Source organism: Candoia aspera, chromosome 1 (genome assembly GCF_035149785.1).
Source record: "Candoia aspera isolate rCanAsp1 chromosome 1, rCanAsp1.hap2, whole genome shotgun sequence".
In the NCBI taxonomy this organism is placed as follows: Eukaryota; Metazoa; Chordata; class Lepidosauria; order Squamata; family Boidae; genus Candoia; species Candoia aspera.
This window is the reverse complement of record NC_086153.1, coordinates 88,332,634-88,347,615: the sequence shown is the minus strand read 5'-3', so window position 1 is coordinate 88,347,615 and position 14,982 is coordinate 88,332,634. Positions and strand designations below refer to the sequence as shown.

The 14,982-nt window shown below is 36.1% G+C and overlaps 1 protein-coding gene across 3 annotated transcripts in view; it reads left to right on the top strand.

The window, feature by feature from the left end:
* The window catches only part of UTRN (utrophin), a 398,463-nt gene that overhangs the window by 129,477 nt on the left and 254,004 nt on the right, over positions 1 to 14,982 (top strand). For 2 of the 3 annotated variants that reach the window (XM_063309056.1, XM_063309065.1), the window contains exons 1-5: positions 7,210 to 7,354; positions 8,812 to 8,890; positions 9,851 to 10,065; positions 11,962 to 12,079; positions 12,910 to 13,115. In XM_063309056.1, the coding sequence (XP_063165126.1) occupies positions 7,220 to 7,354; positions 8,812 to 8,890; positions 9,851 to 10,065; positions 11,962 to 12,079; positions 12,910 to 13,115 (753 nt within the window). In that variant the 5' untranslated portion in view covers positions 7,210 to 7,219. Of the gene's footprint in view, positions 1 to 278; positions 452 to 3,352; positions 3,504 to 5,510; positions 5,687 to 6,570; positions 6,707 to 7,204; positions 7,355 to 8,811; positions 8,891 to 9,850; positions 10,066 to 11,961; positions 12,080 to 12,909; positions 13,116 to 14,982 lie in introns of those variants that run through there. The other variant, XM_063309084.1, reaches the window with a different exon arrangement.

The following is a 14,982-nucleotide window of genomic DNA, read 5'->3' as shown; positions in this document are numbered from 1 at the left end:
TTGTTTAACTCTTGTTTCTTGAGCAAGCTCTAATGGTCTAGTTTGCTTATAACACTGAGCTGTAATGGACGGCTTCAGACATCATGCTGAGCCAAAAGCATCCAAACCATTTATGATTTACATGTGTGCATCATTCTAAGCCCTAAGCCAAGCGATGAAAGATATAAATATATATACTGATGATTCTTGCCTTCTAATCAGGCTCTATTTTTCCAGCTGGCAGTTATCCTTGAGGGGATGCTAATTCTGCCTGGTATTTTTGTTTTACCGTATTACAGAACATAAAAGATATGTTGGATAAATTGGAGGATCAGATTGCAGTTATTCATGAAAAGCAACCTGATGTTATACTAGAAGCATCTGGACCTGAAGCTGTTCAAATAGAAGATTCACTAACCCAGCTTAATACAGAATGGGATAGAATTAATAGAATGTACAATGACCGTAAATGGTAAGTAGAAGGACTGCCTATATTTTGTGCTTACAATTTTTCATCTAGAAAATGTGATGTTAGTCAGTAAAGAAGAGAATAACTCAGATAGTAGGCATTTTATAGCTCCACACTCCCTGCAATATAAACCAGCTGCTAAGCTTGGATGTAAGCAGGGTAACATTTTAATTTATAAAATCTTATTTATTTGCCAACTTACTTAGCAAATGACTAGGGCAAGCTAGCAGATCCCAGAACTATTAAGTCAGGAGGTGTGAGGAAACCATATATTAAACATGAAAGTTAAAATGGCATCATGTTTGTAACTTTATGAATAGCGGAGAGTGGAGAGAAACTTGACTCCTTTGTTCTCAGCCTCTTTGTCTCTGCAAATTTCAAATCAGTTGCTGCATCTTAGACATTTTTCTCTGTGTCTTTCAGCATTTGCTACAACAGAAGATGTTTTTTTGTGCTGGTTTGTTTGTTTGTTTTGCTAAGAGAAATTGTAGCCAGCTCAGACCTGTTTACTAGCGTTCCTGTTAAAGTCACAAGAATTTGGGCCAATTATTTCATGAGAGTATAGGAATCCACATAAACACCATGCACACTCTTTTAATTGCACTTTCAATCTTGTTCTCTATAGTTATGAAGGCAACACCTGTAGAATTGTATCGGTCCCTGGCATTATCTCTTTTCTAAAACAGTTTTGTGTAATATCACAATTTCTTCCTCAGTACTTGCAGACAATTGTGCTGTGACTAGGTTTGAAGCCCCATTATTCATTTGGAAACTCCAGTTATCTTATTAAATTACCAATTAAGCAGGCAAACCTTCCCATTTTAAAAGAGAAACTTCATTAATTGGTGAAATTAAACTTCATTAATTGGTGAAATACCACAAATAGATTTCCTAGCTGGTTTATTGCATGGTAAGACAGTTCTTGAATCTCATAAATAATGTACCTTATTTTGCATTGTACTTAAAAACAAGCAGGCTTCTTTAAAGCCAAGGCTTTAAAGCCGCAATGGGTATGAATAAGTCTTCTGTAATACAGAAGGGTTCTCCTGTATTAGGGGCACAAAAACAGTTTGGCTCAGTTATAGCTATACCTCACAACTGGGAATAAAAATTTATCTCTAAACAATATATACTGTGTTTTCTATGCAGAATATAAATGTCCTCCTATTTTTCCTCAGTAGGAACATTTTGTTGCAGAAATGGTTACAGGAAGAACTGTTTTTTCAGCTGTAATGACCTGACAATTGTAATGTCTCCCTTTCACCCATGGAGCAGTGGAACAATTAGGTGTCTCTAGGCAAGATGCCCTCAAGGCTTTCCTGCAGTTTCTCCCCTTGTTGCAGTGGGCTTGTTCACTTTCCCACTATGCAGTTGCTCTGCTTCCTCTCCTTAATTGACAGCTGATATCAGGAAGGACTTTCTCCCCCTCCTTTCTGTCTTCTTTTCCTTGCCGTGCAGTAGACATTCATGACTGGTAAAGTAGTGCCCCTGGAATGAATGAAGAAGTACTTCACAATACTCCTTACAAAGCAGAAGCTGGGGGAAAGATGGAGCAAATACTGGAGATGCTATGCTCACATTCTTACCATCTTCACTAGCTTACCCATAAATTCTTGGGAAGGAAAGGCCTTCCCCAAATTAAAAAAGAAACCAGCCAAGTACAGAAGCTGTCTCAGCTGATGGTTGGCTGAGCGGTACTCCTAACATAGGTGGAGGTGGAAGAAGAAGAGGGAAAAAAAATCCTGATGCTTTCTGGTAAGGCAGATTGGAAATTGTAATGGAGACATCTCAATATCTCACATTATCAGGTAGCGCTGAGAAGAACTTTCTTTTGGCTTCAGTCATGGGCAACTATCTCTAGTATTGTTTCCTGGAAAAAGGTGATAGCAGACACACTGAAACATTTCATTGATCAGCATACTTGCTATAGTAGAAGGCTTTTGTAATGGCATGTGGGAATGACTTCGGGAGATCGCAGTGGGGCGGACAGATGCTGCCTAGGGAATGATCAGATAAGAGAGGGTGTAGACCTCAGCTGCATAATGGGAAGAGAAAGAAACTCAGAAAGGAACCTCCTAATTTACCAGGCTGTAAAAGAGATGGCGGGAGATTTGTACTTTCAGACATGGCTACAACTGTTAATGTAGCCTTACAATAAAGTAGAATTAGCTCGTCTGGTCATGTTTCCTGTCAAGTCTACATGGGAAGACTGACAGCTTTCTTTTTGAAAAAGGAGATGATATTGTCTGTTCCTAGTTCTAGCTTTTTACTGTTTGCCTGGAAATCTGGCAAATTGCATCACTACTCTGAAATGGCTTTTATCTCATGTTTGGATTGCACTTGAAAAAATGTGCTGCATAAATATTCATACATTCACATATTCAGCAACTTAGTTTTCATCCAAAATTTGGCTGTATGGGGAATGAACAAGAATCAACTCTGTGGCTGAATCTGTAAAACTCATTTTTTCCTGGAGTTTCGGTTTGGAGAACTAGCTTATTATGATTCACGTGTCCCAGAGTGATCGATGGTCTTGGTACATTTGCTTCAAAGTAGGCAAACTGATTTTGAATAGGAATTAAATTTTGTGTAGGTTGCCTGTATGCTTATGCACTCTCTTTCTGCTTCTATATGAGTTTGAAATGATAGAAATTATAAATGGATGGATTAAAAGTACAAATAGTGCTTCCTTTAAAGTTGGGCTTTAAGTATCTTTGTTTTCCATGCAGATCAACTAAATTACCTGCCAAGATTGCATCCGTTGTCTTCTACATATGCACACACACTCACTCACATATTCTATTTTGCAAGCGTGTCAGATATGTATTCCGTAGTGCAAGATTGTCTTGTTCTACTTTTGAAATACCTTTCACTTTTTTCTCCTATTCTTCTTATGCCATTCAGTTGTTTCGATAAGTCTGTAGAGGAGTGGAGACATTTCCATTGTGATCTAAATGATCTCTCACAGTGGCTAACTGAAGCAGAAGGGCTGCTGGCTGAAGCCCACTTTCCAGATGGCAGCCTGGATACAGAAAAAGCCAGGATACAGCAGCAGGTAACTGATTAGTGTGTATTAAGCCCACCACTCTAGTTAGAGCCTTTAATTCTAGTTTTGTCATAGAAGCAAGTGGCACTTGTCACGTTATGTAGTGTTGGTAGCCAGGACTTGGGCAAAGTGTGTGAAGGGCTGCTTTGCAAAATGTATTGGGGCTGCCTGCAAAGCCCAGTGTGGTTGCTTTGAGGGTTTGTGCATGGATGTGCACAGATAACACTTCCGTTGGGACTGCCAGTAGACCAAAGGGGCTGCCTTTGTGTTTCAAGGGGACAGTTGTGCCTTCACGCCTTGCTTGAATGCATTGCTCAGCCCTTTTGAAACAACTGAAGTCAACCACAGGAAGTGTACTGAGAAATTATTCACATACTCTCCAAAGATGTTGATAAAACAAATATAGTGAGTTAAAAAACTAAAGAAGCCAGTGCTCTCACTTTATTTTGGGAGGGGTGCTGTACGAAACATACTACGATTTAAGTCTTGCTGTTCTAGAGCAAGCATTAAATCTGCTGCTGAGAAGGCCCTGCTCCTAGTAGAGGCAACTCTGCCGGTCACCTCAGGCGAAGCTTAGGAGGACCTTTATTTTGCGGAGGTCAAGTCTGTGTGTGAACGAAAGGGAGAGTGCATTTGTATTAGAGGAGGAGTCTTTGCAATATTAGAAACTCAAATTTCATAACTGAGAATATTAAAGAGAAGAAACAGCATATTGGGCTAGGCTTAGAAGCAAATAGGCAGCCCTTCGCAGTAAGGGACACATGAGACCCAAACTGTTGGTCTTTACTGGTAGTAGGTGATGCTTCTCAGTGTTTTTTAAAAGCAACCCCACATAGGTCAGAGAACAGGAGGTCCTGTCCTGGTGCACAAACAGCAGTTGCCAGGAATCCATCTTATTGCAGCAGATGTAACAGCTGATAGAGATATTCTGAATCAAAACAGAACCCCAAATGGAAGCCACATAAAGGAAGTATGATATATGAATATTTTATAAATATGTATATATTGAGCCTTTTGTTGAATGTCATCTAATTCCAGTCTTCTCTCACTGTTAAATAATCGAGCTTTTTGTTTGGTTTTAATTTGAACATCAATTTAAAATTTAAAGAAGAAAAAAAATCTTACTTTAAAACATGGTTAAAAGATCTTTGAAATCTTATTTTTAAGGCATGAATTGTTTTCTTTGGAAAACTGAAGTTAAATTAAGTGCATTGTTTCCGTGATGCAATTTCTTATTTAATTTTATGCAAAAAGCATTAGGATCTATGAAGTGTGCTTTATAATTGTGCCCAAAACAAACCTATCTGCATGTATCTTTCTTTCTTTCTCTCTCTCTCTCTCTCTCTCTCTCTGTATATAAATAAATAATCATGGAGAAAATCTATCTATGTGGTCGCTAAGAGTTGACAATGACTTGATGAAACATAATCAGTCAGAACTCTATATAAATAAATAAAGTGAGTTCTGTTGACAGTAGATGCTTTCTCTGGGTGTTAAGGATATTTGAAGCTTTGAGTCTGACTTTCCTTGACTTCCTTAGTTTCCTTGGGGCTTTTATTGTATCTGCAGAATATGGGAACACTGTCCTTGATTAGCCTAGCTGAAATCTTCAAAGGCTAGGCAGAATATCTGTTTGAGACAATTAATGCAATAAGTTATTTTCATTTCATTCCACCACCCCAAAATAAAATCTCTAGGCAGCATTTCTCTTTTTAAATATAGGTCCAGTATCTTAAGGATAGGCATATATATCCTAATTATTTTAGAGATGCCAAGTCTTCAGACTGGTCTAACTTCAGCAGTTCTGTATCATTTGTGTTTGGTAGATATTCTTAAGTATGTTTATCAAGTTTTGATAACAAATACCTAACCAATCACTTAAAGGAGTGGTATAATCTGTCTCTTTAAGAACTGAGCGACCAGTCATTTTTTTCCCAGCTATATCAGTGTCATGTTGGGTAGGCAATAATATTCAGTTTAAATGTATATGTATATGTATATATGCGTTTTCATCAGGAACTTGAAGAGGGAATCAGCAGCCATCAGGTCAGTTTTTCAACACTGAATAGAACAGGAGAAGAAATAATCCAGAAACTCTCCAATACAGATGGAAGCTTCCTGAAAGAAAAACTAGCTGGGCTGTTTAAACGCTGGAAAACCATCACTGCTGAAATCATGGAAAGGCAGCAGAGGTAACTGGACCCCTCAGGATTTGAGGACATCTTAATAGAAGAATTGGAGATAAATGGCTTTAAAATTTGGAGATGCCATTGTGGATTTTCATGAAGAGAAAACATCTAAAAGATTTCCTAAAGCAGCTTCCTAAAGCAGCTTCATAGCTGTTACTATACTTATAATATAGACTATAGCTTATTATATTAATTAGAATATTGATGATACATTAATATACTATATAAGATGTAATATAATATAACATGCATTTGTTTTATATTTCCCTATGAAATAAGGAATTGATCATTAACATATGATTTTTTTGTTTACTTTGGAGTGTTACAATTGAAGATAGGATGTTCTGAAATTGCATTTTATTAATGACATTTGGAAATTTCCTTGAGTGCTTCTTAGTAGCAGGTGGTTAATAAGTTTGAAAAAGTCTTCCATCCAAAATGAACAAAATCCAACTAAATCAGTTTGTGTGAAGTTAAATGTTCATACAAGTATGTTGGAAAACACTGAAATTGAAAACTATTTCCCCCTCAAAAACCTAAATGATAGCTACTATAAAGTCCATTTCCCTATATATTGTCTTGTTCATATACAGTAATATCAAAACTATATTAATATAGTTTTGTGTCAATTCATTGAATTTTTCCATAAGGATATTAAGTTGATGTTTTTCATAAGAATATGAAGTGTTGCATGGAAAAAGTAATGGAAATGGCCTATGAAATTTGTGCCATTAAGGCGTATGCTTCACTCAATCTTGTTTTTAATATTCTAGTGTATCCTTTCTATTCCTTTTAGTGAGCTGTAGTTAGAATATTTTGCTTTTATATTTGTTTCAATATTTATAGTGATTTTGTTTTATATTCTTCACCTTGGGGCTTTGATTCAGACTGAAAGGAAAAAATCAACAATTAATGGACTTCACACGAAAACTAGAAGAAATTAGTTGCTGGGTAGAAAATGTAGAAAATTCCCAGGATGAGAAACCTACAATCAGCCCTGAAGAGAATTTGCAAGAATTAATGGCAAGTAACATTAAAAATATTAAGCATTTTTGAGTTTTATTTATTGTATCATGTTCCTTTTTTTGTTGGATAACATTTAGGAGTGCTCAAAGTGCCTATTGGTACCACTGGATCCAAATCATAAGCTGTAGTCTCACAAATAAACATGGGATAAAAATAAATAAATAAATAAACAAAATAAATTTCTGTATCACTGATAAACCGTAGGTATGTATGGATGTTTTAGCTTAATAAGTTGTGTGTTATGATTAATAAAATTATGGTTTATTCTGTAACCTGATTATGGTTTATTCTATGGCACTACATATTGGCTTATGTTTTTGCAGCCATAGGACCTGGGACTTGCTTTTCAGAACAAATTCTTCATTGAATTTTTGTCAGCAATACACTTACTATGATTTTTCTGTGCTCTTACAATTTGAAGCATATGTACTGCCCTGAATATAAGAGATAACCAGTCTTTAATGAATGAGTAACACTGTCTTTGCCCATTTTTAGGGACTGATTAAGGAAATGGATATACAAGGAGAGAAACTTAAGTGGCTTAACAGAAAAGAAGCAGAGGTACTTTCAAATACAAGCATTGGGCCTCAGGAAAGAGAGAATATTTCTGATAGGCTGAATACCCTGAATATTAAATGGAAGAAGGTATACATTTTAATCAGTGTGCAATAAATATTGTTCCTTTAGTTATGTTCATGCAAGATAGTTGTGAGTAATTGAGAGAACTGGATAACTTATTTTATAAAAATAGGGTCACAAAATTCTTACTGAAATTTGCAATTTTTTAAATTTATAGACTAGATAATATAACATTATTTCCTCCTGTTTACAGCACCATGAATAGGTTCAGATGTAGATACCTTTGAAAATAATTTTAAAACACTTTTTTGAGCTGAGGTATATTTCCACAGTGTTCAGTTTTTATACTAACTTTCTTCTGTTGCCCTTTGAAGTTCAGCTGAACTTAGAGAAGTTCCCAAAGCCTTCTTTTTCTCCTTCAAGACTATTCAAAGCCACACCCACAAAACATTGGCATTACTATATAACTGAGTTCTTCCCAAGCTCCGTGTGGGAAAAATGAAAACTTAACTTGCATAGAGAATAGCTCCAGTATAGTCTTAATCTGGTAAGCAGCTTTGCTGCTAATGGGCTATCCTTTTATTAGTGTGAGCATTCAGACACGCAACCCTCATTTGTATTCTGAAGTAGTATTTATTTATTTTATTCGATTTGTACACTGCCCAGATCTGAGTGCTTCACAGAAAAACAGCAGGATTATATTACGTGGCTTTTCTGAATGTACAGTACTCTCTCTGACTAGCTTTTTCATTTTGGAAATTGTTCGTGTTGAAAGTCATTGACTTTATCACACTATTGAGTACTGTAAAAGCTCTTAGGCCCATGTCATGAAACTGGTGGAAGTCGAATGATAGTGGAATGAAGTGTCCAAAAATATGTCATAGAAGGATACTTTAGCATATGGTGAACTTTGGCATAGCAAACTTAGAGGAAAGGGAGGAGTGAAACAAATATGAGCATTTCTGTGATACAGTATTTATGGTATTGGACTAGGACTGGGGAAATCCAGGTTCTAGTCTACTCTCAGCTGTGGAAGCTCACTGAGTGGTTTGGGACCAATTATTTTCTCTCATTGTCCAATCTACTGCGGACAATTGTATTATTATTATTGTTACTATTGGGACAAGATGAAGGGAAAATACCATATAAGCAACTTATAAGAGGAAGAGGTATGATATATATCCAACAAATCATAATCTCAGGCAGGATACTAATTTTGGGAGTTTCCCTTAAAGTCTCATGAACTCTTCAAGCCATTAGAGGAAGCAATTTAAAATGGTCGGCCCCAGAGGAAAATACTATCAATGATTGACGCCATATTGAGGGCCCCATAGAGCATTCGTCCATATGGAAGAACCCCCAGCCCTTTTCAAGAGCCAGTTGCAAACCCCTCAATCGTCTGTAGTGAATCTTTAGTGAAAGATTAATTGTCCTGCCCGCCGTTGTCTGTAGTTGCATAGTACTGCAGAATGATATCCATGGTTTTTGGAATGTAAAAGTTATTTTCCCCCACACAATGCTAGGTGTTCAAGGAAGCACCCAGCAGACTGAGAGAACTGGAGGGGTATGTTCATCAGCAGCATCTTGTGCCAAAGTCTTCTGGTAAGTCTTGAGCAGAAAATTATTTCTCTGGAGAAACATTTGGGTATATTTTTGTCATCTTAGTAAATCTTGAGTCTCTAGATAAAGAAGCAAATATGGTATAACTGTTTATTTTGATCTTGAAGAGAGAGGATTCTTAAGATACTTTTACTTTAAAAGAGCATAAAATGAATTTTGAAAAACGGACTTGTAATGTATTTGCTTAAGAAGAGAAAGTAATTTCCTGTCGTATTAACAGCTTTTTAAAAAAAATTAGCACTTTTGTGTTTTTCCATTTGTATGATTTAGGGGATCAGGAACCAAGTGTCGCTTATGAAAATCAATGGCATTTCTTTGGCTGCCAAATGAACATTTTCAGTCAATTCCTTTTTCCACAAATAGTAAACTAAGATCAGCAGCAGACTGTGAGTTTACCCTTGTTGACAGATTACTGCTGACTTAGGGTTTGAATGTTATAGAACTGTTTGAGTATTTTTTTTAGATTTTTTTATCCCACCTTTATTATTTTTATAAATAACTCAAGGCGAAGAACATACCTAATACTCCTTCCTCCTCCTATTTTCCCACAACAATAGCCCTGTGTGGTGAGCTGGGATGAGTGGCCCAAGTGATCAGGCCGTGAATTTCTCTCATCTCACTAAGCTGTCTGAGAGGAGGATGCCTTTGAGATTTTGTAAAAATGACAACAACAATCTTTCCAGTACCACTATGTATCTAGAGGTTAGGTTAAATGATGAATTGGGGGATATTTAGACATATGGAAACAAGCTATTTTCAGAATTCTGTCCTTAAGAGTAAAGTCCTGATAGTTTTAAACTGTTAGGATAGGATGGAGATACGAGAGGACTAATATGGTAGTCTTTGAACTACAAGAGGTATTGTACCATTGTTGTTTTGCTTTTCTAGTGAAAATAAATAAGTACAAGTTGAAATACCAAACAAATTATGTTGGTTGTTTAGGTTTCCCTGTTCTCCAAAAGACAGTGCTAGTGTCTTCTGCCTTGGAAAATGTGGCACAAATTCAGCATCCTTTGGAAATCTCTACACCTGCCGATTTGGATCAGACTACGACAGAATTGGCTGACTGGTTGGCATTGATTGATCAGATGCTAAAGTCCAACATAGTTACTGTTGGAAATACTGAAGAAATCAATCGGACGATTGCACGCATGAAAGTATGTGATGCCCTGAGGTGCTACTATATTTTTGGGAAGCCTGAAGATATTTCATAATACCCTCTAATTAAAAAAACAACAACCCTTCCTCTGTTTTTTGTTTGGTGAAAATTCTGTCACAGAATTTCATAATTATTGAAAATAAAACTCAAAGAAGAATTAGCAGTAGAGCATTCCTCTGCGCATTTTGAGTGGTGTCAAGACTGCCCTTATTAAAAATGACTAGTCAATAAACTGAAAGCCTTTTTGAATGTTCACCCAATTGTGCAAACAGTTGCTTTGTTTTCCTTGCCTGAATCCTCCCTGCTCAGTAATTTATTTTAGAGCAACTAGCAGGCAACTGGGACTTAATATCTAAATCCATTCCCCAGCAGGGGAAGAATATTTTGTGTGCAGTATCCATGCTTGCTTTTCATCATACTCTGTTAAGATATAGGAGTGCTGCCTTTTTTTCTGCCTCAAGCAAACCTATGCGGAGCATTGACAGAGGAAAATGGGCAATGCCTCAGAGAGTCAGGCTGAGCATAACTTTGCTCAGTGAAGGAGGCGCACAGAGCTTTGCTTGATCGGGATTGTGTACATTTGCCATTAGCCTTCGTAGGAAGCCCAGGACACCTATTACGCTCTTTAGAAAATCTGTTTCTGATTTTTTTCCCCTGCACTCAGTAGCAGCACAATATAATAAATTGGTATTGTTCCAGGATCTGACTATTTTTAAAGCCAACCCTATTTTTAAATTGACTGCCAGCTGCATGTGTACATTGGCATGCAAGTTGCTAGAACAAGTTCACTTTCAACAGAAATGTTAACTGTTATCTACAATTAGTTGCAACTCATTCATTGAACTTAAAATAATTAAATTCAATTGAAATAGGTTAATTGCCTTGCTCAAGAATTGTTAATCATTGAGATCCAGCTTTAGGCAAGCTGAGACTGAATTTTAGGAGAAATGGGAGTATTTATACTGGCATTTAAAAATGTGCCAGCAGAAGTTAACAGGGAAGTGGTTCAAGAAACTTGTGCTGACATTTTCTTTGCTGCTGATATTAGCAACATTAGAATATGGATGCAAATAGTAACAAATTACTTGAGGATAGGTGTGTATAAGGTATCACAAATAGCAGTGGTCAGATTAACTGCCTGTAAGAATATATTTAATGCAATTTAATAGGAAAATCTCAGAACTTTTCAGCTGCCCCCTTTTTAGACGCACTATTTGGTTTGAGAGCAAAGGGTCATAATGGAGATTTCCTTCTCAGCAATTTGCCATGGAAAAAGTGTCTCTGTGTGTGTGTAGTTAAGCAGCTACCGCTATAATGAAATCTCTGCTGATTAAAACTCTTCCCTGAATGTATACTGTCTAAAATCTGGGATTATAATATACTGTATAGTGTTTATAAACTGGGATTATTATATATAGTGTCTATAATCTTCTTGGAGCAGAGAAACATAAATAATGTATCTAGGTGTCCCATCAAGAGATCACAGAAAGCATGAATGTCTGCAGCCTTTAGTGCATTAACATGAATTTTATACAGCTTTATTTCCACTCATGTCTCACTTTGTGAGAGTAAAATCTCTAAAGGTACTGTGCAGCTCTAACAGGTGATTAAGCCCTTATTTCAGCTTTCCTAAACTGGTGGGCTCCAAGTGTGGGTTTACTACAGCACTCCAGATTCCCAAGTATCATGACCTACTGCCTGGAAATTCTGGGAATTGTAATCTCAACACATCTGGAGATCACAGATCATGAGTTCTGACTGATCAGTCTATTATATTCTGAAGTAATAGGAAAGCTTTTTAATGTAGATTATAATGTGATTAAGAAACATTTATTGTATAACTTCATTTTCTCTTGAACCACTAGTAGCACATTTTTATCCTACTATTTTACAGATAACAAAAGATGATTTAGAACATCGGCATCCCCAGTTGGATTCTGTTTTTACTTTGGCTCAAAATCTGAAAAACAAAACATCAAGTTCTGACTTAAGGACAGCAATCACAGAGAAATGTACGTGTTTCTTGTCATTAAACCAAAGAGTAGCACTAAAGTGATATAATTATGATAGACGTAATCATTGAATTCTTCATTGACAAAACAATGGATACAGAATGGAATGAGGCAGGTGGAGCTGGTCGAATCTATCATACAGAGATGAAGGCAGCGTTAATTCTGATAGGCAAAAGAAAAAAATAAGAATGAAGATCTATAGCAAGGTATCTTTCTTAAGGTGTTGCTTGACATTGACTGTCTTAGATTCACATCTTTGGATTTCTTATTTTTCAATGACTAACAAACTGGAGCTTGGTAACTGAGATCCAGAGCTGTGGTCTCTTAAAAAAGATCTACTTAGATGATATACTTTGAACAGTGTTGGCACCCCATAAAATTCAACAAATTTGGGACAGTTGGATCCAGTTTTTATATGCATTTTTTGTATAATTTTCTATTTTTAATCATAAAAATCATTTTAATGAACACCTACACTGGGAAATTAATAAAAAATGAGAGAAAAAAAATAAGCTGATGGAATAAGGGATAGTTTGGTAAATATAGTTTGGTAAGATACTGGCACTAATTCAAAGGCAAACATTACATTTCCAAATTATGCATTTTCACTAACAAAGGCATATTATATACTTTGTTGTGTATGTGTATATATCTATTATATAAGTAGATTTGGCCCCTCTCAGAATTATGGGTATCCATAACAGCAGATTTAGGAGTCAATGTTGGTTTGAGTGATTTTTAAAAAAATGTTACTTTGGTAGAAAAAGGAAGATGATACAATATTTTTAATGTCTTTTTATGGTAATAAGTTTATCTTTTGTCTTTTTCAGTGGAGAAAGTTAAGAACCAGTGGGATGGTACGCAACATGGGGTTGAAGTACGTCAGCATCAGCTGAAATGCATGCTTACTGACAGCATGAAGTGGGATGACCAGAAGCAAGAAATGGAGAAGTTAATTGGACAGTATGAGATCCATCTGCATGCTCTCTTACAGTCTTCTAAAGAAAAGCTCACCAAACAAATTTCAGAAAACAAAGTGAGTTCAAGCACGCTTCCTAACGCAGAACCTTGGTTCATAGATTCAGTTTAACGACTTACTCCTGTCACAGAGCTAATTCAGTTTGAGAAAAATAATGTGACACAGCTATTCCTGACGTATCTGCAAATTGAAAGATTTTACAAAAATGCTCAGACAGCTGGATTTCTATATCTTATGTCTTGAACTCTCCTTACTGTAGATATTATCCTGACTCCCATTTTTATTTTGGAAAAGGCAGCCAAGTTAAAGCTTGGGAATCTTCCAAGTTGGAGGTGGGGAGGGCAGGGAAGGCAATGATAGTAGTGTTCATGACCTACTGCTGATTAAATTCAGGAGTGGTGAATGTGTCTTCTAATTAGATTAAAACAAATTTTCCAGAGAGATATTACTGCTAGTTGATGCTTACCTGATAATAAATCTCATCCCTGTTATAAATCTATGCATTTTTCCATTCAAAATTTTGATGAGAAAAATAGACCAATCTTTATCTTTTACTAGCTTAGGAACTTTGGAGACTGCTTTTCACTGTTTCAGATAAACAGATTCCTTTCTGATTAGTCCAGAGACATTAAGTTCTTGGTAGTTTTTTTCTAAAACCCGGTAACTATCTTTCAGTGGAGGCATTACCTGTTCTTGTGGGTCCTTTGTTTTTTACTTGCAAAATGTCATTGATTTTGGTGCAAGAGATTGACTCAGAGTTCACTTGGACTCTTAAGACAATTTTTTATCCTAACCTAGTACTGTCTCCTCCTCTGCTGCCTGCCCCATTTTTGTGGGTCATAGTCTGCTGCTTCTTTGCTATGCTAGCCCAGAGACTTAATTTGTCTGGAGATTGATTTATCTTTGATAAAGCATCCATTGTCTTAGTCTGCATAGCACTCTTAAGCTGGTTACCAAATTAAATCATTTTCTGGGTCCATACAAGGTGAATTGTATATGCTGGGCTCAAACAAAAGCATAAATTTTTCTGAATAGGTTTGACAATGAAAAAGTCAGGAACTGTTATCTTTCAGTATCCTTTCAGCAATCAATTAGTGATACTAAATCCTTGAAATTATATCAGAGGTTTGCTTGTTAGTAAATTAATACATACACAATATTTTGTCCAGAAGTACTTTGCCATGTTCTGTCACTTTTCATCAGGTGGCTGAATGATGAAAATTGTAAAATAGGACATCTTTGGTGATATGGGCTATTTTTTTATATTGATACCAACCAATCTAAAGAAATAAAATAACCTACAATCTTTTAATATTGTGCTACACGATTGGAAAAATGGCACCACATTGGAGGATTCTGTGATTTTAAGATTATGGTTTAAAGGAAACAGAATATAAATGCCCACCCCAGGATCCACAAAATAATTCTTAGAGACTGGTGATAAATTGTGACAGGTATATAAAATAAAATCCACTTATGTGAGAGCTACTAATTACTATTAGAGCAATAATTTCTATCAAGGAATGCAAGTAATGAGTACTCTTTTAGATTCAAATATGGCTTAAAAGAAAAAAAAAGTTGTAAGGGAGAAAAAATAGGTGTAAAACTTCAGAATCTGCATCTAGCTTTAGGTGGAATTTTCAGGGTGATGGCAGGTATTACGATTAAGTGCTAGGACAGGCATGCAAAATATTTCTAGACAGAGGGCTGCATTTGACCTTTGAAGAGACTGCTGGAGCCATATTCCAAAAAATAGTCAGGGAGGTCAAGACAAAATCCAAATTTGGTGTAATTATATTTACATTTAATTTTAATCAAAATTAAATAAATATGGTTTCACATCAGTAATATGCTTAATAATGCTTCCTTTCTATCATATTAAGACATAACATTTGGATAATGTCAATGGCCAATTCTACTTACA